This window comes from Saccoglossus kowalevskii, chromosome 19 (genome assembly GCF_978046115.1).
Source record: "Saccoglossus kowalevskii chromosome 19, keSacKowa6.1, whole genome shotgun sequence".
Lineage (NCBI taxonomy): Eukaryota > Metazoa > Hemichordata > Enteropneusta > Harrimaniidae > Saccoglossus > Saccoglossus kowalevskii.
The window spans coordinates 4629083-4652784 of record NC_140659.1 but is presented as its reverse complement, the minus strand read 5'-3'; the positions used below and the strand labels follow the sequence as shown (position 1 = coordinate 4652784).

At 36.1% G+C, this 23702-nt stretch overlaps 1 protein-coding gene across 3 annotated transcripts in view; it reads right to left on the bottom strand.

Annotated features, from left to right (window-relative positions):
• The window catches only part of LOC100377103 (neuropeptide FF receptor 2-like), a 77599-nt gene extending 54475 nt beyond the window's left edge, over positions 1 to 23124 (bottom strand). For all 3 annotated transcript variants that reach the window (XM_078006220.2, XM_085493678.1, XM_085493679.1), the window contains exon 1: positions 22612 to 23124. In XM_078006220.2, coding sequence (XP_077862346.1) covers positions 22612 to 22948 — 337 coding nt within the window. In that variant the 5' untranslated portion in view covers positions 22949 to 23124. The remainder of the gene's footprint in view (positions 1 to 22611) is intronic.
• Between the last annotated feature and the right edge of the window lie 578 nt (positions 23125 to 23702).

The following is a 23702-nucleotide window of genomic DNA, read 5'->3' as shown; positions in this document are numbered from 1 at the left end:
GTGTATTCGTGTAAATACACACAATGCACATTGCATGAGGTGATTTATCACAGACACACTTGTATTCACATGTTGATTAACCACAATTGTATTTATAATTAGATTATTAACAACAAACCCACATTCACACGTAGATTGTTAACGGCATACTTCTATTCATATGTAAACAATCATACACTAGTATTCATATGTAGATTATTATTCACACGCTTGTATTAGTATGCGAACTGCAAACAACACACTTGTATACATTTGTTGATTATGTTAACAACACACGTGTATTCATGTGTAGATTGTTAACAACATACATGTATTCATATGTAGATTGTAACAACATACATGTATTCATGTGTAGATTGTTAACAACATACATGTGTTCATATGTAGATTGTAAACCACATACATGTATTCATATGTAGATTGTAAACCACATACATGTATTCATATGTAGATTGTAAACCACATACATGTATTCATATGTAGATTGTAACAACACACGTGTATTCATGTGTAGATTGTTAACAACATACATGTGTTCATATGTAGATTGTAAACAACATACATGTATTCATATGTAGATTGTAAACCACATACATGTGTTCATATGTAGATTGTAAACCACATACATGTGTTTATATGTAGATTGTAAACCACATACATGTATTCATATGTAGATTGTAACAACACACGTGTATTCATGTGTAGATTATTAACAACATACATGTGTTCATATGTAGATTGTAAACTACATACATGTGTTCATATGTAGATTGTAAACAACATACATGTATTCATATGTAGATTCAATCTGATTAAAATCTGATGTAGTGTACGGGCTTTAATTATTTTGGCTATAAACTTGTTTTATTTTTTTTTTTTTTACTTTTGTTATTAATGCCCTTTTATTTTATTATTTTACTTTGATTTTTTTTAATTCCGCCCTACCTACATCTGAACCGACGCCTATGTAAGTCCCGTTCAAATCTCGCGTAAGTAACAGCCAATCACAGTCCCCCTTTTATACAGGCTGTCGGTTGCTTACTTTTCAGTGTATACGGGCAATCTTTCTGTACATTTATATTTCGCCCACTTGAATAAACCATTAATAGAAAATTGCTAGTATATTTTTATTTGAGAAAGAAATTCCACAACATTTTACAATTTTTGTCATTTCATTGAATATTTTTGTCACTTCCAACAAATGTGTACACTTCCAGATACATCAAGGTTCGTTCATTCAGTCATCGCTTCAATTTTACATCACTGAGCATAATTATCTAGAATGGAAGCAAAAAAAAAGTAAATCGTAATGATTAGAACACTGTAAACAGCTATAGTAAACAATGCAAACTGATTTTAAATTGTATAACGGTCACCGGCCCACGGCATCGACGCAGAAAATTTGAGCAAAACAATATTTTCTGATCAATTGCGATGTGTTCCAAATAAAAAATATTTTATTCCAGTCCAAATCAGCTCAATTACTTTAATAAAGTGTTATTGTATAATGTACAAAATGTTGATAAAATTTGATGAATATTTACAGCTAAGGCTTCAATACCGTAGACGATTTTGGCCCGATCGTCAACAAAACATCACCCGTCTCCAGGGCAGGCGACTGGAAAAAGACACTGGTGTTCGGTCGAACCGGTGGAAACAAAATCGTCACTCCCAGAATAACTATGCAAAATAACGATCTAAAGTCGAACCATTCGAGCCACAATATTAACATAAAAATGACTTTCGTTGCATTTGACAATGATAAACTTACCGAAAAGCCGTGTTTTTCTCGGTCGGTATAATCCGCCATTTTATTTGTGTGTTTGCCACCAGGCTCTGCCCGGTGACGTCATCATGTGCGCTATAGAAGGAAGTCTGTGATTCGTTGACTAAAATCGTCGATAGTGGGTCTCGTTGAAATCTCGTTACATAGGCATCGGTTCAGATGTAGGTAGGGCGGAATTAAAAAAAATCACAAAATCAAAATCAAAGTAAAATAATAAAATAAAAGGGCATTAATAACAAAAGTAATAAAAAATAAAATTAAAATAAGTTTATAGCCAAAATAATTAAAGCCCGTACACTACATCAGATTTTAATCAGATTGATGTAGATTGTAAACCACATACATGTATTCATATGTAGATTGTAAACCACATACATGTATTCATATGTAGATTGTAAACCACATACATGTATTCATATGTAGATTGTAACAACACATGTGTATTCATGTGTAGATTGTTAACAACATACATGTGTTCATATGTAGATTGTAAACAACATACATGTATTCATATGTAGATTGTAAACCACATACATGTGTTCATATGTAGATTGTAAACCACATACATGTGTTTATATGTAGATTGTAAACCACATACATGTATTCATATGTAGATTGTAACAACACACGTGTATTCATGTGTAGATTATTAACAACATACATGTGTTCATATGTAGATTGTAAACTACATACATGTGTTCATATGTAGATTGTAAACAACATACATGTATTCATATGTAGATTGTAAACCGCATACATGTGTTCATATGTAGATTGTAAACCACATACATGTGTTTATATGTAGATTGTAAACAACATACATGTGTTCATATGTAGATTGTTAACAACACTCGTACTCATATAGATTGTCAACAACACACTTGTACTCATATGTAGATTGTAAACAACATACATGTGTTTATATGTAGATTGTAAACAACATACATGTATTCATATGTAGATTGTTAACCACACACTTTTATTCCTATGCAGATTGTGAACCACATACATGTATCCACATGTAGATTGTGAACCACATACATGTATTCATATGCAGATTATCAACCACATACATGTGTTCATATGTAGGTTGTCAACCACATGCATTTATATGCAGATTGTAAACCACATACATGTCTTCATGTGTAGATTGTCAACCACATACATGTATTCATAAGTAGATTGTCAACCACATATATGTATTCATAGTTAGATTGTAAACTACATACATGTATTCATATGTAGATTGTAAACCACATACATGTATTCATATGTAGATTGTAAACCACATATATGTGTTCATATGTAGATTGTAAACCACATACATGTATTCATATGTAGATTGTAACCCACATACATGTATTCATAGTTAGATTGTCAACCACATACACGTATTTATATGTAGTTTGTAAACCACATACATGAAATCATATGTAGATTGTAAACCACATACATATGTTAATATTTAGATTGTAAACCACATACATGTATTCATATGTAGATCGTAAACTACATACATGTATTCATATGTAGATTGTAAACCACATATATGTATTTATATGTAGATTGTAAACCACATACATGTATTCATATGTAGTTTGTAAACCGCATACATGTATTCATATGTAGTTTGTAAACCGCATACATGTGTTCATATGTAGATTGTAAACCACATACATTTATTCATATGGAGATTGTAAACCACATACTTGTATTCATATGGAGATTTACAACCACATGCATGTATTCATATGTAGACTGTGAACCACATACATATATTCATATGTAGATTGTAAACCACATACATGTATTCATATGTAGATTGTCAACCACATACATGTATATATTGTCCCTATGGGATGTATACAGAAGATATTCGATATTGTCCCTATGGAACGTATACAGAAGATATTCGATATTGTCCCTATGGAACGTATACAGAAGATATTCGATGTTGTCCCTATGGGATGTATACAGAACATATTCGATATTGTCCCTATGGGATGTATACAGAAGATATTCGATATTCTCTCTATGGGACGTATACAGAAGATATTCGATATTGTCCTTATGGGACGTATGCAGAACATATTCGATATTGTTCTATATGGGACGTATATAGAACATATTCGATATTGTTCCTATGGGATGTATACAGAACATATTCGATATTGTCCCTATGGGATGTATACAGAATATATTCGATATTCTCTCTATGGGACGTATACAGAAGATATTCGATATTGTCCTTATGGGACGTATGCAGAACATATTCGATATTGTCCCTATGGGATGTATACAGAAGATATTCGATGTTGTCCCTATGGGATGTATACAGAACATATTCGACATTGTCTCTATGGGACGTATACAGAACATATTCGATATTGTCTCTATGGGACGTATACAGAACATATTCGACATTGTCTCTATGGGACGTATACAGAACATATTCGATGTTGTCCCTATGGGATGTATACAGAACATATTCGACATTGTCTATATGGGACGTATACAGAACATATTCGATGTTGTCCCTATGGGATGTATACAGAACATATTCGATATTGTCTCTATGGGACGTATACAGAACATATTCGACATTGTCTCTATGGGACGTATACAGAACATATTCGACATTGTCTCTATGGGACGTATACAGAACATATTCGATATTGTCTCTATGGGACGTATACAGAACATATTCGATATTGTTCCTATGGAACATAGTGTGAAATACATTATTCGTTTACACAAAAGTTGAGCATGCTGTGCAAACAAGGGTAGCGCATATATGTGTGTGTTATATATAGACCACTCGTATATTTAAGGAATATCCGCCCTCAGAGTTGGGTATATTCCACGAAACTTTAAGTTTCACGACATATACATTTTTGAAGGTCATTCGGAGTCACATAAATAACTTCAAAACACTCAAAACCATGAGCAAATGAGATACAGCATCTGAAGCGCTGTATTTGTTTACCATAATTAAATGAAATGGGTCTGGAATTAGCATGCAGCGATTATAGATATATCGAGCGATGGCGCAAATTGGCCATACGCCCGATCGCGTGCCATTACAGGGATTCAATTTTTTAGCGTCGTTTGCGCAATTCTGAATAATTATTCTCTCAGGCTTCTCTTCCGAACCGCACATACACGTGAGTTGTCTGTAGCACAAAATACTATTTAGGTTCCAATTTCAGTGAATAGAAATATTTAATTCTATTGTGTGATATTCACGTTCGGGTGCTACTTTAAGCATGAAAAAAACATGATAGATCGTCTATTTAATCACAACTTATATTTATACATAATTACAAACACCCTCTCGGCCAATCAGAATGACGTATTCAGATAATTTAATACTATATACCTGGTACTCGTTGCAAAAAAATCTTCCCTTTTATTAGTGCATGTTTGATCCATGAGCGACTGGTTGTTATAATATTGTTAAAAATATATTAGATTTATACTTGTGTCACGTGATAACTTGACGAACCTTGTTGTAGTAGTAAGGAAGTGTAGCAGACATAATTACTCGCGTTGCCGGTAATGATGTCCGAGCTACGTTCTCAGATGATAGCACCCTAGTCTGTAATATTATTTATAATAACCCTCATCGGAAAGACATATCGCTCTGGTTAAGTGATTATTGGACTGAAATGATATTGCAGAGTTAACTTATCCCATGTATTAGATGAACTGTCCACATATTTAGTTTCCGGTGAGTATAAGTTGATCACGTTCACAGTTGTCAACACGGATAACCAAGGTATTTGTTCTTAGGTGTGAATCTAACTCTTAAACGTCATCTGATGACGATTACGGAACATGCATGTGGTTGATTTCACATCCGAAACAACTCACTGTTGCCTTGGTTACATCAGGTAGTGATATCCATGAGAAGATAGTATATATATAGGAAAGGAGAAAACTGATGCAGCACTGTAATTGACAATGTTGCTATGCAATAAACCTGCCCTGGTCATATGTAGTGCAGATTTATGTCGCATATTTAGGGTCATTTACTATCTGCTCTTTATTCACAGCAAAGATCGGACGTGCTACTCTGACTTGTGGTACAATAAATTGTGCACTATAAAGCGTAAACACAATGGCGTGATTTCAATTGAATCATGAAGTCTGTATTAATGGGTGTTAAACGTTGTCTAAACTACGATACGAAATAATAATCTATAATTCGACTTGACAAAAGAGCTAGTGGTGCACATCCAATATGCATAGTACGCTAACAAATCTGGATGTGCAGACCGTAACATTCGAACTACGCTATTAATTTATGTACATGGGATCCAGGATATTTCTTGGAATCTATAGAATATACGAAGTGCCATCAATTATGATTTGTGTCCATTGAAGCGGCATCAGTAATCAGGGTATCTAAAATCATTCAGGTGGAAGTGAAGTGTCAGTCTGTCTCATCTTACAATCGTCTCGCCACTGATTCAAATGCGGTTTGAAGATTGTCGGCTGCATTGTATACTTGTCAATTCATAGAATATTGGCAACGCAAATGAAAGCAAAACTACTCGACAAATTTACTCTTATGTGAAATACAAAGCACTCCTCATCATCGTAGAGGAATGTTGTACCATGGAGGTAACCTCCATGGTTGTAGAGCAGTGAGCATGCGTATAGGAAATCAGGCTTCATCTGTAAACAATGCTAGCAGGACCCGGATGAACCATAGAAGCAATTCACCTTCAAAGAAAGTCAAAAGCACATGGTAGTTTATGTTTCTACTCTATATGCCTCCCAGACAGATATACGACTTTCAGACAACAGAGTGAATGAAATATCGTATCTATGCTCGGCTAACACATAGCCTACTCACGCAATACAGTGTAGTCGATTTTCAATTGATCTGTATCTATAAACCTTCAAAATCTGGGTGTTTTAACATTTTATTTAGCAGGTATCAATGAATTTCTAAATCCTGATCATTACTTCATCATTAATCAGGTTCGACCGATGGTTACGTGTCTCTGTGTCGTATGTCAGAATTGCATATTTCTCCAACGTTTATATGTGTGTCCATAACAATACTCTATGTGCTATGTGTTCTAAAACTATTGTGAAACATGTCGACAGTGTTACCATTAACACGGCTTCATAAGGGTTGATTAAGAACGTAAAATGATAACGATGATAACGAACATTAGCTCAAATTGTCTTCATGTAGATTAGAAGGGATGTGGTGTTCACGGCGCGTTATGCTCAATATGGGACTCACAGTGATGTGCACACTGCAACGCATGTAAAATACACTGTTTATTTACATGAAATTCGAACACGAGCTGCGACCACTCCATGAATCAAACTCGCCACCCTGCAAAAATAGTGGTCTATCCGTGTTGGGAATGTGTTTACTTCCTAAGGGTGATGGATTCTTTGCAGAATTGGTGATTACGCAATCAATTTTCTACAAAAAACAAACAACCCCAAAGAGACGTGAAGGCCGCGGAGTTTCTCAATGGCCTCAGTGTTTGAATAGCGTGGACAGGTACAGATGGCGTCTAACACAACTGAGGGCCAGCACGATTGATTCTACTAAATATTAATGAATCATTCATGACTCGTTCTACTTAGTCTTCATGGCGATGTATGAGGAGATTCAAAGAGCGCTTAATTGTGGTCGATAATGGGGAATACTTTGTTGAGTACATATTACCACCAAAGATGCGCGGCATGTTGCTATTTCCATCTAAAATGTGCCAACTGTTTAGACATGCCTTGGATACAAAACTAAGGCTAGACGTAAACAATCATCCGTGGGATACTGGTTCTGCATTGATGCTAGCTTAGAAAAGGTAACGGCCGAACCATTATTGTTGTCGAACAGCTGAATGAGAATCAGTTACAACGAAGGATGGACCTAGATTTATACTGGGTTACAACGTTAGAGTCAAATACATCAATGGGTTAACCGCAACACGCGTTGAGGGACTGAACTACGATCATACACAAAGGGATGGGCCATTATCTATATTGGGTAACTGCGTTAGAATCGTTAGGGTGGACCTTTATTAATGCTGGCTAGCTGCTTTGGAATTAGTAGGCACCCCCTCTTCCAACATAACGAAGTAATAGAGTAACAGATGAGTCGCACTTTCATATTTAGTATAATAATTTTGGAATGGGTCAATGGTCAAGTTGAAATAACGAAAACAAAATTATAAAAACGCATCAGCTGCGCCTAATCCCTTAAACTGATTTAGTTGAAATGAAATACTTGTTGTGATACTGACAGCTAGATAATTGAATACAAATTACACCATATTGTAGATATTATATTCGAATATAGCATCCGTGTATACCCAACACTTTTGCATAAATACAGAATCTAAATCGACGCTCATAATTATCTATTTAATAAATTAATTAAATTAATTAAATTTATTTATTTATTTATTTATTTATTTATTTATTTATTTATTTATTTATTTATTTATTTATTTATTTATTTATTTATTTATTTATTTATTTATTTATTTATTTATTTATTTATTTATTTATTTATTTATTTATTTATTTATTTATTTATTTATTTATTTATTTATTTATTTATCAGGCCACTATGTTCACTGTATGAACTGTAGTGTTATCAATTGAATTACTGAATTACTCCACGATAATAACACTAACGATGTTTACCAAGACACCATAAACATTGAGACATCAATACACTTGCTCATATAATTTAATTCATCAACAAGTTGTCTTTCCGCCCACGTGTGTATAGTATAGCTGCCGGTAACACAGTTCATTACGAGCAACGTCAATATGCACATGATATAACTGCAGACACAGGGTCCAAATAACCATCTCTGGGGTGTACTAACCTGTCAGCATTTTGCTGATTTCTTCGCGTAGTTATTAAAGTAACACAAATTGAGTGGCGCCGCTCGAGATTTCTCCCGGGCGTAATCCAGCAGCTGAGGCTATAAGTTAATGTATTAATAATAAATAGGAAAATTTAGCTCCGAGTACACATTTGGTCGGTATTGGAGGCGATAAAGCAAATTATCGACTTTTCCCAGTTATTCTATTTTAATATTCCGATAACAAACATTAATAATAGTTAGCTACATCACCTTAAACGAACACATTTCAAAATGTTAGATCTCATTTTCATTCAGATGTTGTAGTTCCAATCATGTGAACATTCTGTCACGATGTGCTTAAACATATAAGGTACGAAAACTTTAATTTGCTTAGAAATATACCTATATGTAACCTATAACTTCCACGTACCGTGCCATGGGGGAATTTTATAACACGAATGGCAACCAATCAAACACCCCAACAAGATCACGTGTTACAAACAACTGAATTTGCTGGGTTACTCTATTACATGTGTTTCACCATGTCCCACTAGTTCTTCCCGGTTTTGTATTCAACTGTTCAACTTACACGATTACTGTTAAAGTGGATGTTCGGACATTGTTTAGCTCAGAGAAAAATCCTTCCATTCAATGGCTGAATCACGATAAAATCACCAGCTCGGTCAGTTCACTCAAACTGCGGTCTAGCGTAATATTGTGTATTCCCGCTCATTTAAAACGCACGAGCACATTGGTTGAGACTGCACTTTTATTAATTCAATCCATTTCATTTTATAAACGCATACAACTATACAGCAGTGTCGCTTTCAGGAGTAACATATAACGCACGTCGAAAGTAGCAACATTTTAAGACTTGTTTTATTTTCGGTGTTTCCTTAGAAACATTCAAATGTTTCTGTGTTTTGCTGATATACTGTTTCTGGCTGACTTCATAAATTACATAAACATCCTAAAATCCTATTTTACTGCTGGTACTCTCGATTGGTCGATTTGCGGTAAAATCGCAGGGCAAATTAGTTACAGAGTCTCATTATGCGTTTTTAGCTTTGGAGTTTGGGTGGCGAAATAATATGTACCCATACTATAACGCAACCGCAAATAGACGCTCATGTTTGTTACGTCTCGGTGTGTGTCGTCTCAACTTCAACTGTAGTGTGTGTAGTTGTTATACTACACCCACAAATACGTAGTAAAATATGTGCATGCACGTGCCTACATGTGGGTTTTAAAGCGTGTAGCTATACGTATTAAAATTGCCCCCGGCCATTCAGCGTGTGACAGAAACTCAAGATAGAAATGGCCAGATAAAAAAAACAGTTGGAAAAATTGCATACAAAAAACAGCCAGCCACATGTGAACACATATATACGCGATGTGACTATTTTTTGACAATATGAAATTTACCCCAAAAATAACTGAAATATACATTGGAATTGTGAAACGTTATGAATATTCCTAACAGATTAATAAATCTGAAAAAAATTATACACAAGACAGAGATATAGATATAGGGATTGTAAAAACAATCTGGCATATGGTTGCTGAAAAATCAATTGAAACGTTCTCCAAATAAAATTTTCATTTACATTAGAACAATCAATCATTTCGCTGACAGCTTGGTTAAAATAGCGCTATGTACCGGTATATTTTCATTCAGTTTCTAGTAGCCGCTCTAAAAAAATAGAATTGTTAATACATAAACAACCAAATTCCCTAAAAACTAGGTACACTACACTACTTCTATTATGAAACAATTCTACAGAAAAATATAGCTATTAAATCTGCAGGCTCAATTACATACGTACAATTTTTTTTATTCTGAAGATCTGTGTTCGCCAGGCTTGTTTGCTTATTTAAACTGCAATTATAATCTGAAGGGCATGAAACCCAGTGTTCTGGTGTATGTAAATTGAGGGGGGGCAAACTATAATGCTTTATGCCTTCCCGAAGAGTCGTGGACAGACTCATAGAGGTGTGCCTGTTCTTGGCGATAACTGGATGTACAGTGTACAGTTAAATACAGACGGCTTACCTGTAAACATAAGCATCGATTGACAAGAGTTTACTCAGAATAGGGGTAGTTCAATTCAATGTGTGCTGGTCACGTTCAAAATATTTGTTAGGGAAAAACGCATAATGACCGCCAAACTAATACCATGTAATCCATATAATATGCAGATTACAAATAGATGGAAAATAATCTACAAAAGCATTTATCGGATTTGTGTTAATGCGGTTACGACCGACATGGTCACGAATGATGAATCGCACATATGTCATCGAATGTGACAACATAAAATCGTATTCTCTTAATCTTTCATTGACCTTTATGAACTCTTGGTGTTTTATCAACGAAAAAAAATGCATGCGATAAGGATATAACTAAGACATAATCCTGCAAAGTACATATCTAGTTCAATATTAAGTGAAATAGAAAATAATATGGACAGTTTTTTACTGTCTGTAGTATGGAGTCAGGCAATAGGTATCATATTAACCGAGATACACAGCTAAGAATGTAAGTGGGACATTAAGGTGCCTGTACCACTGTGCTCCAGTTTCAGACAACTTACTCCAGTTGTAACTCAATAATGAGTTGTCAAGCTAAAATAAAGTACTTATGTTATGGCGCAATTACAGAAACTTAATAGGTTTACGTGTAGAAATTAAATATGCATATAGGCTCAGATGATTTCATTAAGTGGTTACAAATGACTATTTGCCATTAAAAGTTCTATCTAAAAAATAGATAGTATTGATCCCTGCGTTATAAATTAATAGTAAGTTATCAGTATCAGTTGACATTCTATTTCCCGCACATGGATCATGGATCTCCTCGCGGTCTGCATAAAAAATACATGTGTTGCCAACAAACCATTAGCGCAAAGAAGATTGTTCACATATTATATTCACAATTTTATAGAGATATTTAAACCCTCAACCACAGTTGCCAACAATAGAACAAATTCATTATTGTAGAACAAGCAATATACAATTTGGCAGTGGATTTGAGAAGACATAGGTTATTTTCAGAATGTTATCACTCGAAAACACTTTCCATATACGATATCATGATCATACACACATCAACGTAAGAGCTGGTGGATAGTTTCCATACCCTTATATGGTATCATTAATATGCTAACAATGGTTTCATTTTCTTGTCTCAAGTAACAGTGCGTATGTTACCAGTGGTTCGTTTTATTGTCAGTTCTTATGATACCAGCGGATTCATTTTCCTGTTTTAAAAGTCAGTTGGTAAGTCACCGGTGGGTTCATTTTCTTGTTTCATGTGTTCATAAATTAACAGTGGGCGTATTAAAATGCCAATACGTAGATTGCCAGTGGGTGCGTATAACGTAACAGTGGGTTTATTTCCTTGTCTCAAGAGTCAGTGCTTGTGTTAACAGAGGATTCATTTCTCAAGGGTCAGTGCATTTGTTAGTAAAGGGTTTATTTGCATTTCTCGAGTGACAGTGTGTCTGTTATCAGTGGGGTTATTTCCTTGTCTCAAGTGTCAGTGTGTGTGTTAACAGTGGGTTAATTTCTCAGGTGTCAGAGCATTCGTTATTAGAGGGTTCATTTACATTTCTCGGATGTCAGTGCGTCTGTTATCAGTGCGTTTATTTCTATGTGTCAAGAGTTGAGTGGGTTAATCCTTTCGTCTGGAGTGTCAGTGTGCATATTAGAAGCGTATATAACCGTTTATTCCGTGTCAGAATCGTTGCAGCGGGTTTATCTTTGTTTCGAATGTGTCTGTGCGTATTTTAGTAGTAATATATTTTAAATTTTAGCAGTGGGTATGTTAGCATTTTGAATGTTGGCAGTGTGTATGTTAGCAGTGTGTATGTTAGTAGAGTGTATGTTAGCACTGGGTATGTTAGCAGTGTGTATGTTAGCAGTGTGCATGTTAGCAGTGTGTATGTTAGCAGTGTGTATGTTAGCAGTGGATATGTTAGCAGTGTGTATGTTAGCAGTGCGTATGTTAGCAGTGTGTATGTTAGCAGTGGGTATGTTAGCAGTGTGTATGTTAGCAGTGTGTATGTTAGCAGTGGGTATGTTAGCAGAGTGTATGTTAGCAGAGTGTATGTTAGCAGTGTGTATGTTAGCAGTGGGTATGTTAGCAGTGTGTATGTTAGCAGTGTGTATGTTAGCAGTGTGTATGTTAGCAGTGGGTATGTTAGCAGTGGATATGTTAGCAGTGTGTATGTTAGCAGTGTGTATGTTAGCAGTGAGTATGTTAGCAGTGGATATGTTAGCAGTGTCTATGTAGCAGTGGGTATGTTAGCAGTGTGTATGTTAGCAGTGGGTATGTTAGCAGAGTGTATGTTAGCAGAGTGTATGTTAGCAGTGTGTATGTTAGCAGTGGGTATGTTAGCAGTGTGTATGTTAGCAGTGTGTATGTTAGCAGTGTGTATGTTAGCAGTGGGTATGTTAGCAGTGGATATGTTAGCAGTGTCTATGTAGCAGTGGGTATGTTAGCAGTGTGTATGTTAGCAGTGTGTATGTTAGCAGTGGGTATGTTAGCAGAGTGTATGTTAGCAGTGAGTATGTTAGCAGTGAGTATGTTAGCAGTGTGTATGTTAGCAGTGGATATGTTAGCAGTGTGTATGTTAGCAGTGTGTATGTTAGCAGTGTGTATGTTAGCAGTGAGTATGTTAGCAGTGGATATGTTAGCAGTGTCTATGTAGCAGTGGGTATGTTAGCAGTATGTGTGTTAGCAGTGTGTATGTTAGCAGTGGGTATGTTAGCAGAGTGTATGTTAGCAGAGTGTATGTTAGCAGTGTGTATGTTAGCAGTGGGTATGTTAGCAGTGTGTATGTTAGCAGTGTGTATGTTAGCAGTGGGTATGTTAGCAGTGTGTATGTTAGCAGTGTGTATGTTAGCAGTGTGTATGTTAGCAGTGTGTATGTTAGCAGTGGATATGTTAGCAGTGTCTATGTAGCAGTGGGTATGTTAGCAGTGTGTATGTTAGCAGTGTGTATGTTAGCAGTGAGTATGTTAGCAGTGGATATGTTAGCAGTGTCTATGTAGCAGTGGGTATGTTAGCAGTGTGTATGTTAGCAGTGTGTATGTTAGCAGTGAGTATGTTAGCAGTGGATATGTTAGCAGTGTCTATGTAGCAGTGGGTATGTTAGCAGTGTGTATGTTAGCAGTGGGTATGTTAGCAGAGTGTATGTTAGCAGAGTGTATGTTAGCAGTGGGTATGTTAGCAGAGTGTATGTTAGCAGAGTGTATGTTAGCAGTGGGTATGTTAGCAGTGTGTATGTTAGCAGTGGGTATGTTAGCAGAGTGTATGTTAGCAGAGTGTATGTTAGCAGTGAGTATGTTAGCAGTGTGTATGTTAGCAGTGTGTATGTTAGCAGTGTGTATGTTAGCAGTGGGTATGTTAGCAGTGTGTATGTTAGCAGTGTGTATGTTAGCAGTATGTATGTTAGCAGTGTGTATGTTAGCAGTGTCTATGTAGCAGTGGGTATGTTAGCAGTGTGTATGTTAGCAGTGTGTATGTTAGCAGTGTGTATGTTAGCAGTGTGTATGTTAGCAGTGAGTATGTTAGCAGTGGATATGTTAGCAGTGTCTATGTAGCAGTGGGTATGTTAGCAGTGTGTATGTTAGCAGTGTGTATGTTAGCAGTGAGTATGTTAGCAGTGGATATGTTAGCAGTGTCTATGTAGCAGTGTGTATGTTAGCAGAGTGTATGTTAGCAGTGTGTATGTTAGCAGTGGGTATGTTAGCAGTGTGTATGTTAGCAGTGTGTATGTTAGCAGTGTGTATGTTAGCAGTGGGTATGTTAGCAGTGGATATGTTAGCAGTGTCTATGTAGCAGTGGGTATGTTAGCAGTGTGTATGTTAGCAGTGTGTATGTTAGCAGTGTGTATGTTAGCAGTGTGTATGTTAGCAGTGAGTATGTTAGCAGTGGATATGTTAGCAGTGTCTATGTAGCAGTGGGTATGTTAGCAGTGTGTATGTTAGCAGTGTGTATGTTAGCAGTGTCTATGTAGCAGTGGGTATGTTAGCAGTTGGTATGTTAGCAGTGTGCATGTTGGCAGTGTGCTTGTTAGCAGTGGGTATGTTAGCAGTGTGTATGTTAGCAGTAGGTATGTTAGCAGTGTGTATGTTAGCAGTGGGTATGTTAGCAGTGTGTATGTTAGCAGTGTCTATGTTAGCAGTGTGTATGTTAGCAGTGTGTATGTTAGCAGTGGGTATGTTATCAGTGTGTGTGTTAGCAGTGGGTATGTTAGCAGTGTGCATGTTGGCAGTGTGTATGTTGGCAGTGTGCGTGTTAGCAGAGTGTATGTTAGCAGTGTGTATGTTAGCAGTGGGTATGTGTTAGCAGTGTGTATGTTAGCAGAGTGTATGTTAGCAGTGGATATGCTAGGAGTGTGTATGTTAGCAGTGGGTATGCTAGGAGTGTGTATGTTAGCAGTGTGTATGTTAGCAGTGGGCATGATAGGAGTGGGTATGTTAGCAGTGGGTATGTTAGCAGTGTGTATGTTAGCAGAGTGTATGTTAGCAGTGGGTATGCTAGGAGTGTGTATGTTAGCAGTGTGTATGTTAGCAGTGGGTATTATAGGAGTGGGTATATTAGCAGTGGGTATGTTAGCAGTGTGTATGTTAGCAGTGTGTATGTTACCAGTGGGTATGTTAGCAGTGGGTATGTTAGCAGTGTGTATGTTAGCAGTGGGTATGTTAGCAGTGGGTATGTTAGCAGTGTGTATGTTAGCAGAGTGTATGTTAGCAGTGGGTGTGTTAGCAGTGTGCATGTTAGCAGAGTGTATGTTAGCAGTGGGTATGTTAGCAGTGTGTATGTTAGCAGTGGGTATGTTAGCAGTGGGTATGTTAGCAGCGTGTGTGTTAGCAGTGGGTGTGTTAGCAGTGGGTATGTTAGCAGTGTGTATGTTAGCAGAGTGTGTACGTTAGCAGTGTGTATGTTAGCAGTGTGTACGTTAGCAGTGTGTACGTTAGCAGTGTGTATGTTAGCAGAGTGTACGTTAGCAGTGTGTATGTTAGCAGTGGGTATGCTAGGAGTGTGTATGTTAGCAGTGGGTATGATAGGAGTGGGAACTCATAATTGCTGTCGACATAGGAAGTAAATTAAGCAAATAACACCGAATAAACAGCAAGGTAATTACTACGTCTAAAACGCAGTACGAGTTTACTATAATTAGACGTAGTATTTACCTTGCCGTTTATTCGGTGTTATTTGCTTATGATAGGAGTGGGTATGTTAGCAATGTGTATGTTAGCAGGGTGTGTGTTAGCAGTGGATATGTTAGCAGTGAGTATGTTAGCAGTGGGTATGTTAGCAGTGTGTATGTTAACAGTGGGTATGTTAGCAGTGGGTATGTTAACAGTGGGTATGTTAGCAGAGTGTATGTTAGCAGTGAGTATGTTAGCAGTGGATATGTTAGCAGTGTGTATGTTAGCAGTGGGTATGTTAGCAGTGTGTATGTTAGCAGTGGGTATGTTAGCAGTGTGTATGTTAGCAGTGTGTATGTTAGCAGTTGTTATGTTAGCAGTGTGTACGTTAGCAGTGTGTATGTTAGCAGTGTGTATGTTAGCAGTGTGTACGTTAGCAGTGTGTATGTTAGCAGAGTGTATGTTAGCAGTGGGTATGTTAGCAGTGTGTATGTTAGCAGTGGGTATGTTAGCAGTGTGTATGTTAGCAGAGTGTATGTTAGCAGTGGGTATGTTAGCAGTGTGTATGTTAACAGTTTGTATGTTAGCAGTTGGTATGTTAGCAGTGAGTGTATTTTTGTTTCATATTTATCTATTAGAGACGCAAGTCACGCATTGCATTCATTCATCAATCACGAGCTTACCTTAGTCAGTACAGCGACCAACCTACTACTTTTTTTTAAATAAAACAGGGTTCGATGCCCTGGTAGTACTAATAAAAAAAATGTTTTGAAATTGACGAGGAAGTTGCACTCACATTTTTCATGGGAAATGAGCAGGTGAATTTAAATTCTAGTTCTAGAATAAAATCCGAGAAATCCTAGAACCTATCTAGAACAAACTGTTGGTAGTTGTAGAACCTACCTAGAACAGCGGGTTGTTCTGTGACTTATTCGTCACAAGTGTGTTCATGTGGTTTAAGTTAGCCCTCGGCGATCCGAAGCCATATACTCTTCGGTACTATGGGCACAGGGAGTGCTGTGGGTTTTCTATTACTAATCAAGTGCCAGTGTGTATACAAACAGCGGGTTTATTTCCTTTTTTTCTAATTTCAGTCCGTCCGTGAGTTTATTTTTGAAACGTCAGTCGGCATTAATTCTTTTTCACATTGCGCATGTTAGTATAGGGTTTGTTTTTATGTTAACGTTAGCAGACGGGTTGTTTCTTTGACAACATGGAAACTCCTACTTGTATGATTTCTATAAAATGCCACAGCGATGTAGTTAATTGGAGCATTGAATATCAGAACTGTTGTGACAAATTGTTCGTCATCACTGGTGATGTGTATTTTTGGCCAGTATGAATCGGATCGATATTACACGTCTATACAATTGTTTGGTCATTTACAGAGTGGTTAATGGTAGACAGCACAACTCAAGCATGCACACGTCCCATGTACCGGGGAAACTTTGCGACAATGACAACTGGATCTTTCACGTGCACTGAGGATTGGGGACGACACGAAAGACGCTATATCTTAAATTCGAATGCCGTGAGTTTGCAGACAACTATGGGAGTGAAACCTACAATAACCTTGATAATGACCAGACACATTAACCATTGTGCTACACGTGAGGTTTTGTCTTACCCGCTCCTTTTTTGGAGGCTACCACTGGGACACGTTCATTCCAATAACAATTCATGGAACCAGCTGCATTCTGTTCTATTTTAAAACAGTATTTTATCCATTGGCAATACCTGGGATGAAAATCCTATTTCATTTCGATCAGCAAAGTAGTATGGTGGTCAATATACTGATAAAGCTAAGCTTATGAAGAAATGAAATAAGTGACCCGTGGTAAATAAATGCGTGTATCAGGTGTGCCATGCCATTTACATCCGGATATTAAATTGGTATTGTAAATAAATAATACATGTGCTGAAATAAACAACCACAACCCGTCAATTAAAAATCGTTTTCAGATCAGGTATGTGTTGCTTTTGCCAGTATAAGAGGAAAACACAGGTATGGGCACGTTACACCGGCGTACATGAACAATGGTCATCAACAATGGTACATCAACACTGGTGTAACTATATGAAGTGAACACAAAACAGACATAAACGCCATTACCCAGCGATACAATAGTTTTGTAAATGAACTGGGGCCATAAACAGTATTTTACTGCAACGATCAACTGTACGTGTTCACAGTATTGCTGAATTTTAGGGCTGTTTAGAAAGTTTACATGTGTGTTTATTAATATGCGTTTAAAGTGAGCCAAGAGTCTCAACTATTAATGATCGATTGCCGACGTAACTTTTTTCTAGTGAGAACGCGGTAATTGTAAGACAGTCGATTGTTAATATACCAAATACAGTTAAACAATTGATGTTTTGGCATCAGTTGCACAAGGTATGAATATTGAAATAACGATCACATTCTGATTCTAATTACAATCGATATTGTTAATGTCCGGTAACATTTGTGAGTGGATGTGCACAGAAATTATCATTAACCAAACAACACACATACACTCAATCAGAATAGTTGTCTCGTCTATTGTGAAATATAAATTTATCGTACCGCATTGTAAATCACTCAGGCAATTGTCATTAACAATACGGATGTGTTTTTGATCTCTATGGAAACGTGTAACTAGTATCACTTGTGTTCCATCCATATCAAAGGTTTCCGACAAAATAGTGATTCGACTATGAGAATAATGACCGAGCCAGTTCGGGCGTTAAGGTAGATGTACTATTGAAATGCAATAACATTAAATAAAATGGTGAGTTCAGTTTGGGCATTTTATTATAACATTTAATTAAAGCGGAGAGTCGACAACTGCGCACGCGTCTGATGGCAATAGCGTGCCATCGTTTATAAACAGGCGTCTACCCATGAGCCTTTGCATTTTTAACGTGTGTTGTTATCGTCGCTTGAGACTCAATTCCCGCGCGTGCGAGGTGACGACCCTCCCGTTTTAAACATACACAATCACGGTATTCACTGCGACGGGTTACTCAACACAACGCCAACATTAAAGTTGATAGTCCAGTGTCAGGGGTGAAATTTATGACAAAATATTGTATGCATCAACTTTCATCATCATCACGTAAAATATATTATTTTAACAATAATTTTTACGCTGTGTGATACAACATGCAAATACGATGACAAAAAAGAACTAAGAAACTAATAATACATTACGAGTACTCTTACAATGTGTGTTTGATGCTCGAGGAACAAAATATCTCATGACGTCCACTCCGACTGCATTAGTTTAACGATAACATGCGACAGTCGCATTTAAAATTAGATTACTTTGCAAACGGCCAACAGACATATAATTGAGCAAGCCTGTATATCTGAAGACAGAAATCAATTTTCTGTAAAGTAGCAGATCAACCAAGTACACTATACTGTGAATGTTAATGATGCCAATCACAAATTAATTTCAATTAAATACTAGTCATATATTCCGAAAATTATGATTAATTTACAAGGATTTCACTGTTGTGAATTTTAATATAAAGAATAATAGAATTATATAATTTAAAATTTTGATTCAACAATAAGTGTGGTTATTTTTACATCGTACTAAACAATGCCTTGTTATTCTGATTAACACAATTATAATATTAAATAATTTAATTTGACATGATAAACAATCAGACTTAATTGTTTCCCATTAAAACATTTTGTGTCTTCTGGTGTTAATTATTTTCATTATTATAACACCTGTCTTGATATTACCATATTTACACAAACAACAAGCTTGAGTGTTGTATTGGTCACGGTGATTGAGTCAAACAGTGAGTTGTGCGTCTGAGCTGAATATCTCAACCATCCAATACCCACATATGTTGTAAAAATTGCGATAAATTTAAATATACTGCCGTTTTAATCCATGTATGTTGGATTTACGTTTTTTTGCTTCCAGCAGACATTCAAGCAATATAATATGATATTATATTTGTTTCAATTTTTTTAAATTCTGTATGATAGGATATAATATATATAGGTTGGGTGAAATTTCTTTTTAGGTAGGGTATTTGTAGTTTTATTAGCTTTTGTTTTCAGTGGCGTTCATACTGACAACTATTCACAGTGTTCCTATTGTGTATTCAAAGGCAATTCGCCACATTTTGCGAGATACCTGACAGATTGCCAAGTGCGACGATGGTTTTGTTGCGACTATAACACATTTGTTTATTCAATAATAATGAAAAAATGATCACAAATCCATTAGATGTAGACATCATCATACATACATCCATATATTATTTTTTTATTGTTGCGTTTCTTTAAAGCATGAACAAATAACAGACATATAATGTTTTAGTTATTTGTAAAACATGTCAAATTCGTGCTGCGGTGCAATTTAAAAATCACCCACCGTATACTGATCAATCAAATTGATTGTCAGAAAGAACCTCATTGACACTATGGTAGACGGATTTTGGTATTTATTTACCAACTAACCATGCATGCTTTTATTTATTTATTTATTTATTTATTTATTTATTTATTTATTTATTTATTTATTTATTTATTTATTTATTTATTTATTTATTTATTTATTTATTTATTTATTTATTTAATTATTTATTTATTTATTTATTTGTGTGTTTGTTCTTTTATTTATTTATTTATTTATTTATTTATTTATTTATTTATTTATTTATTTATTTATTTATTTATTTGTTTGTTTATTTGTTTATTTATTTATTTGTTTGTTTATTTATTTATTTATTTATTTAATTATTTAATTATTTATTTATTTATTTATTTATTTATTTATATAAATACTAAACAGTTATTATAAGTATAAGAAGTATTTCACTCATTTCTTTTTGTACAGAAAACAATTTGTTTTAATTTCTATCGTCATTTCTATCTAATCGTTAAACTAAATTTATGTTATCTATAATTCATAGAACGGTCGTTTTGAGACTAGACGCAAGAACGGGATTACTAGATTATCATTGGAGCAGCAGGTTTGGATGAAAAGATTGTTTTGGTTTTATGTCGCTGTATGTAAAGAAACATAGAAATGTACGTTGTTGATGAATGATGCAAGCTTTCTGTTGTTTACATGTCTATCGTGGGTTATTTTGGGTTAGAACGACACTGTACAAAAAGTGATAAGCTCCTTGATAGTCGAACGTCTTTGGTTATAGCATTTAACTCTCATGTAATGGACAACATTCACCATTTACTTGTATGTAGGTAGGAATATGCGCAAATACAAGGGAAGCATCGGTTCCATTGCTGAATGATTCGATAACTGCAATGTGTCTACAATTGCATTACACGTCATTATGGTAAGAGAATAGTTCACTCACACGTTTTCGTATCTGATTATTCACCATTCACATTACGAACAAACTGTAAAAGCAATTTGCAAGAAAATTACACCGTGAAAGTTTAGCATTGGCAAAAGAAAACACATGAATCCAAATTTTAAAATGATTATATTTCAAGATATAACACTGTCATTCTCCACGCAAAATAAAGAGGCATAAGGGCAAATGTAAGAGAAAGGTCTGAAAAAATGTAAACAAAAATGTTCGCAAAAGACCTTCACGAAGTGTCTGTTTTAATTAATCAAATATGTCAAGTTCCGCGTCCATGACACGTAATATTGGTCTCAATCGTGGGGCACCCAATCATTTTGCAACCACGATCTGAGAAATGAGTAAATGTTCGTTGACTGGATGACAAGATAGGTGTTAAGATTTAACAAGCAGCTGCGATATCTTGGAACAAACTTTAAACAAAAATCAGACAACATCAGTATCAGTATCAGTTTGTTTCTTAGTCGAGACTGCGTCATTTGCATTTCTTCTAGTCTGTTGCGGCAATAGCTTGTAAGTTTCTTTTGATTTTATATTAATCAGTGTTCAGAATCGAATCGATTTCCGATAACACATAAAAAGATAATAGCTGTCAATATAGTAGTACAGTATCAAGCTATCAAGAACGTCGTTTTGAAAACAAACAAACAAACAAGACAAAGAAACTAATTATGTTCCATAATGCTACTCAAATACAGCGTTGGGGAGGCGGTTCTTACCTCGTGTATATCATTGTTACATTTAGCTTCCTAGATATAATTGAAATTATGTATGTATGCATGTATGCGATGTTGTTATTTGAAACACATGAACAGAACTTCAAGGGTATTGTCGAATAACGCACACTTGAGCGGATGTCATTATTTCACCTGTATAGACACCAGCCGCAACATTATTTATCTCGTTTTCTAATTTAGACTCATATGTTAAATGATGCATATTTTAAAATCCTTCAAAATCGAGGCCCAACGTGTCATTTTAATATTTATTATTTAGGCCCATTGACGTAGTCTATCTTTAGTGTTTGTCCAACTTTTTCATCAACAACCTATTCTGCCCCAACCCTATCATTTAAAACATATTCCGAGTCCCATCCAACCCTATCATCAAAACATATTTCAAGCATCTGTTCAAACTTCTCACCTACGACGCATTTTGAATCCTTGTCCATCCATCTCACTAACAACGATTTCTAGCCGTGTCCAACCCTCTTACCAACGACGTATTTCTAGCCCAACTATCTCAAACACAATGACCCATCCCTACTGTGGAAAAGTTTACCACTTATACATACACGACTAAATCAATATAACGGGTGGTACGGCCCATGTAATTGCATTAATAGCCAGTAATGACAACAATGCTAATGTGTCTCATACTGAATACGTCATATACGACACAGAATAAGTGCGGTAAACGCAATGGTGTGTGTGTGTGGAGACGCGTGAATATAGTGATGAAATAACCTACCTTGCAAAGTGTTGCAAAACACACACATGAAATGCCCGAACGGCCAACTGTGCATTAAATGCCCAACCAGATACGTCCACTCTACAAAAGTAGCGACGAACAGGTCTGAGATTGCAAGGTTCACGATGTAGTAATTAGTAGAATTCCATAATTTCTTGTTTCTCAACACGATGATTATGATTATGACATTTCCAACTAGAGTTGCTAGGCTGGACAACGTGATTAATGTAATCTTAGTGATGACTATTGCCAGCGGTCCGTTTGAATAGCCGGGATATGGATTGAAGTCCTCTGTCGAATTTGTATGAGTTGACGAAGTGATGTTCGACGAATTCATGTTGGTGTAGTTAAATGTCTACTCCGATCACACAACTCTATGCTTCTCGTACGAGTGTCCACAGCTATGTTATGTGTATGTACACCACACCGCACCACACACAACGAACGCAGCAATTGACTGTATGAAACGTGCTCGCGATCGGATCTCACTAACAGTACAATTCCAACTCCCGGTATCAGTGTCGGTGGCGCTCGTGCTGCTGGACTTGTACTAGTTGACGACGACGTGGCTGAGTTGAAATGCGGCAGCTCAGCGGTTCATGTGATTTATAAAACTGCATCAGAGGGCGGGTTGCCTGCGGGCGCCCTTCCAATGCTCATGTATCACGGTCCTGAGAATCTGATTGGACATGACAGTTTATGACGTAGTAGCCTGATGATGGAATCGTCGCCACCCGTAAACAGTACTTAACTCACGTGGTACTTGAAAACAAGGGACTAAGGTATTTCTATGTTCAGACGTTGTCAAGAACCAGTAGCACTTATATGGCGATATACAGATATGAGCTGATTCGCTGTAGCATTATATGAATACATCTAATATTGAGTTATTACTCTCATAAAATATCATATATGGGGGCGGCGTACATTAGTGTGCAGCATTCATAATGTTTTTCCAAGACACTGCAATCAGTCTAAGGGACACTGTGTTTGGCGAAATCAGATTAAAACAGCTAACCAATTTAAGCGGATATTGATTTCCCGTTTATTTAAACTATGATGTTACATAATATACATGCTACCCTTCACAT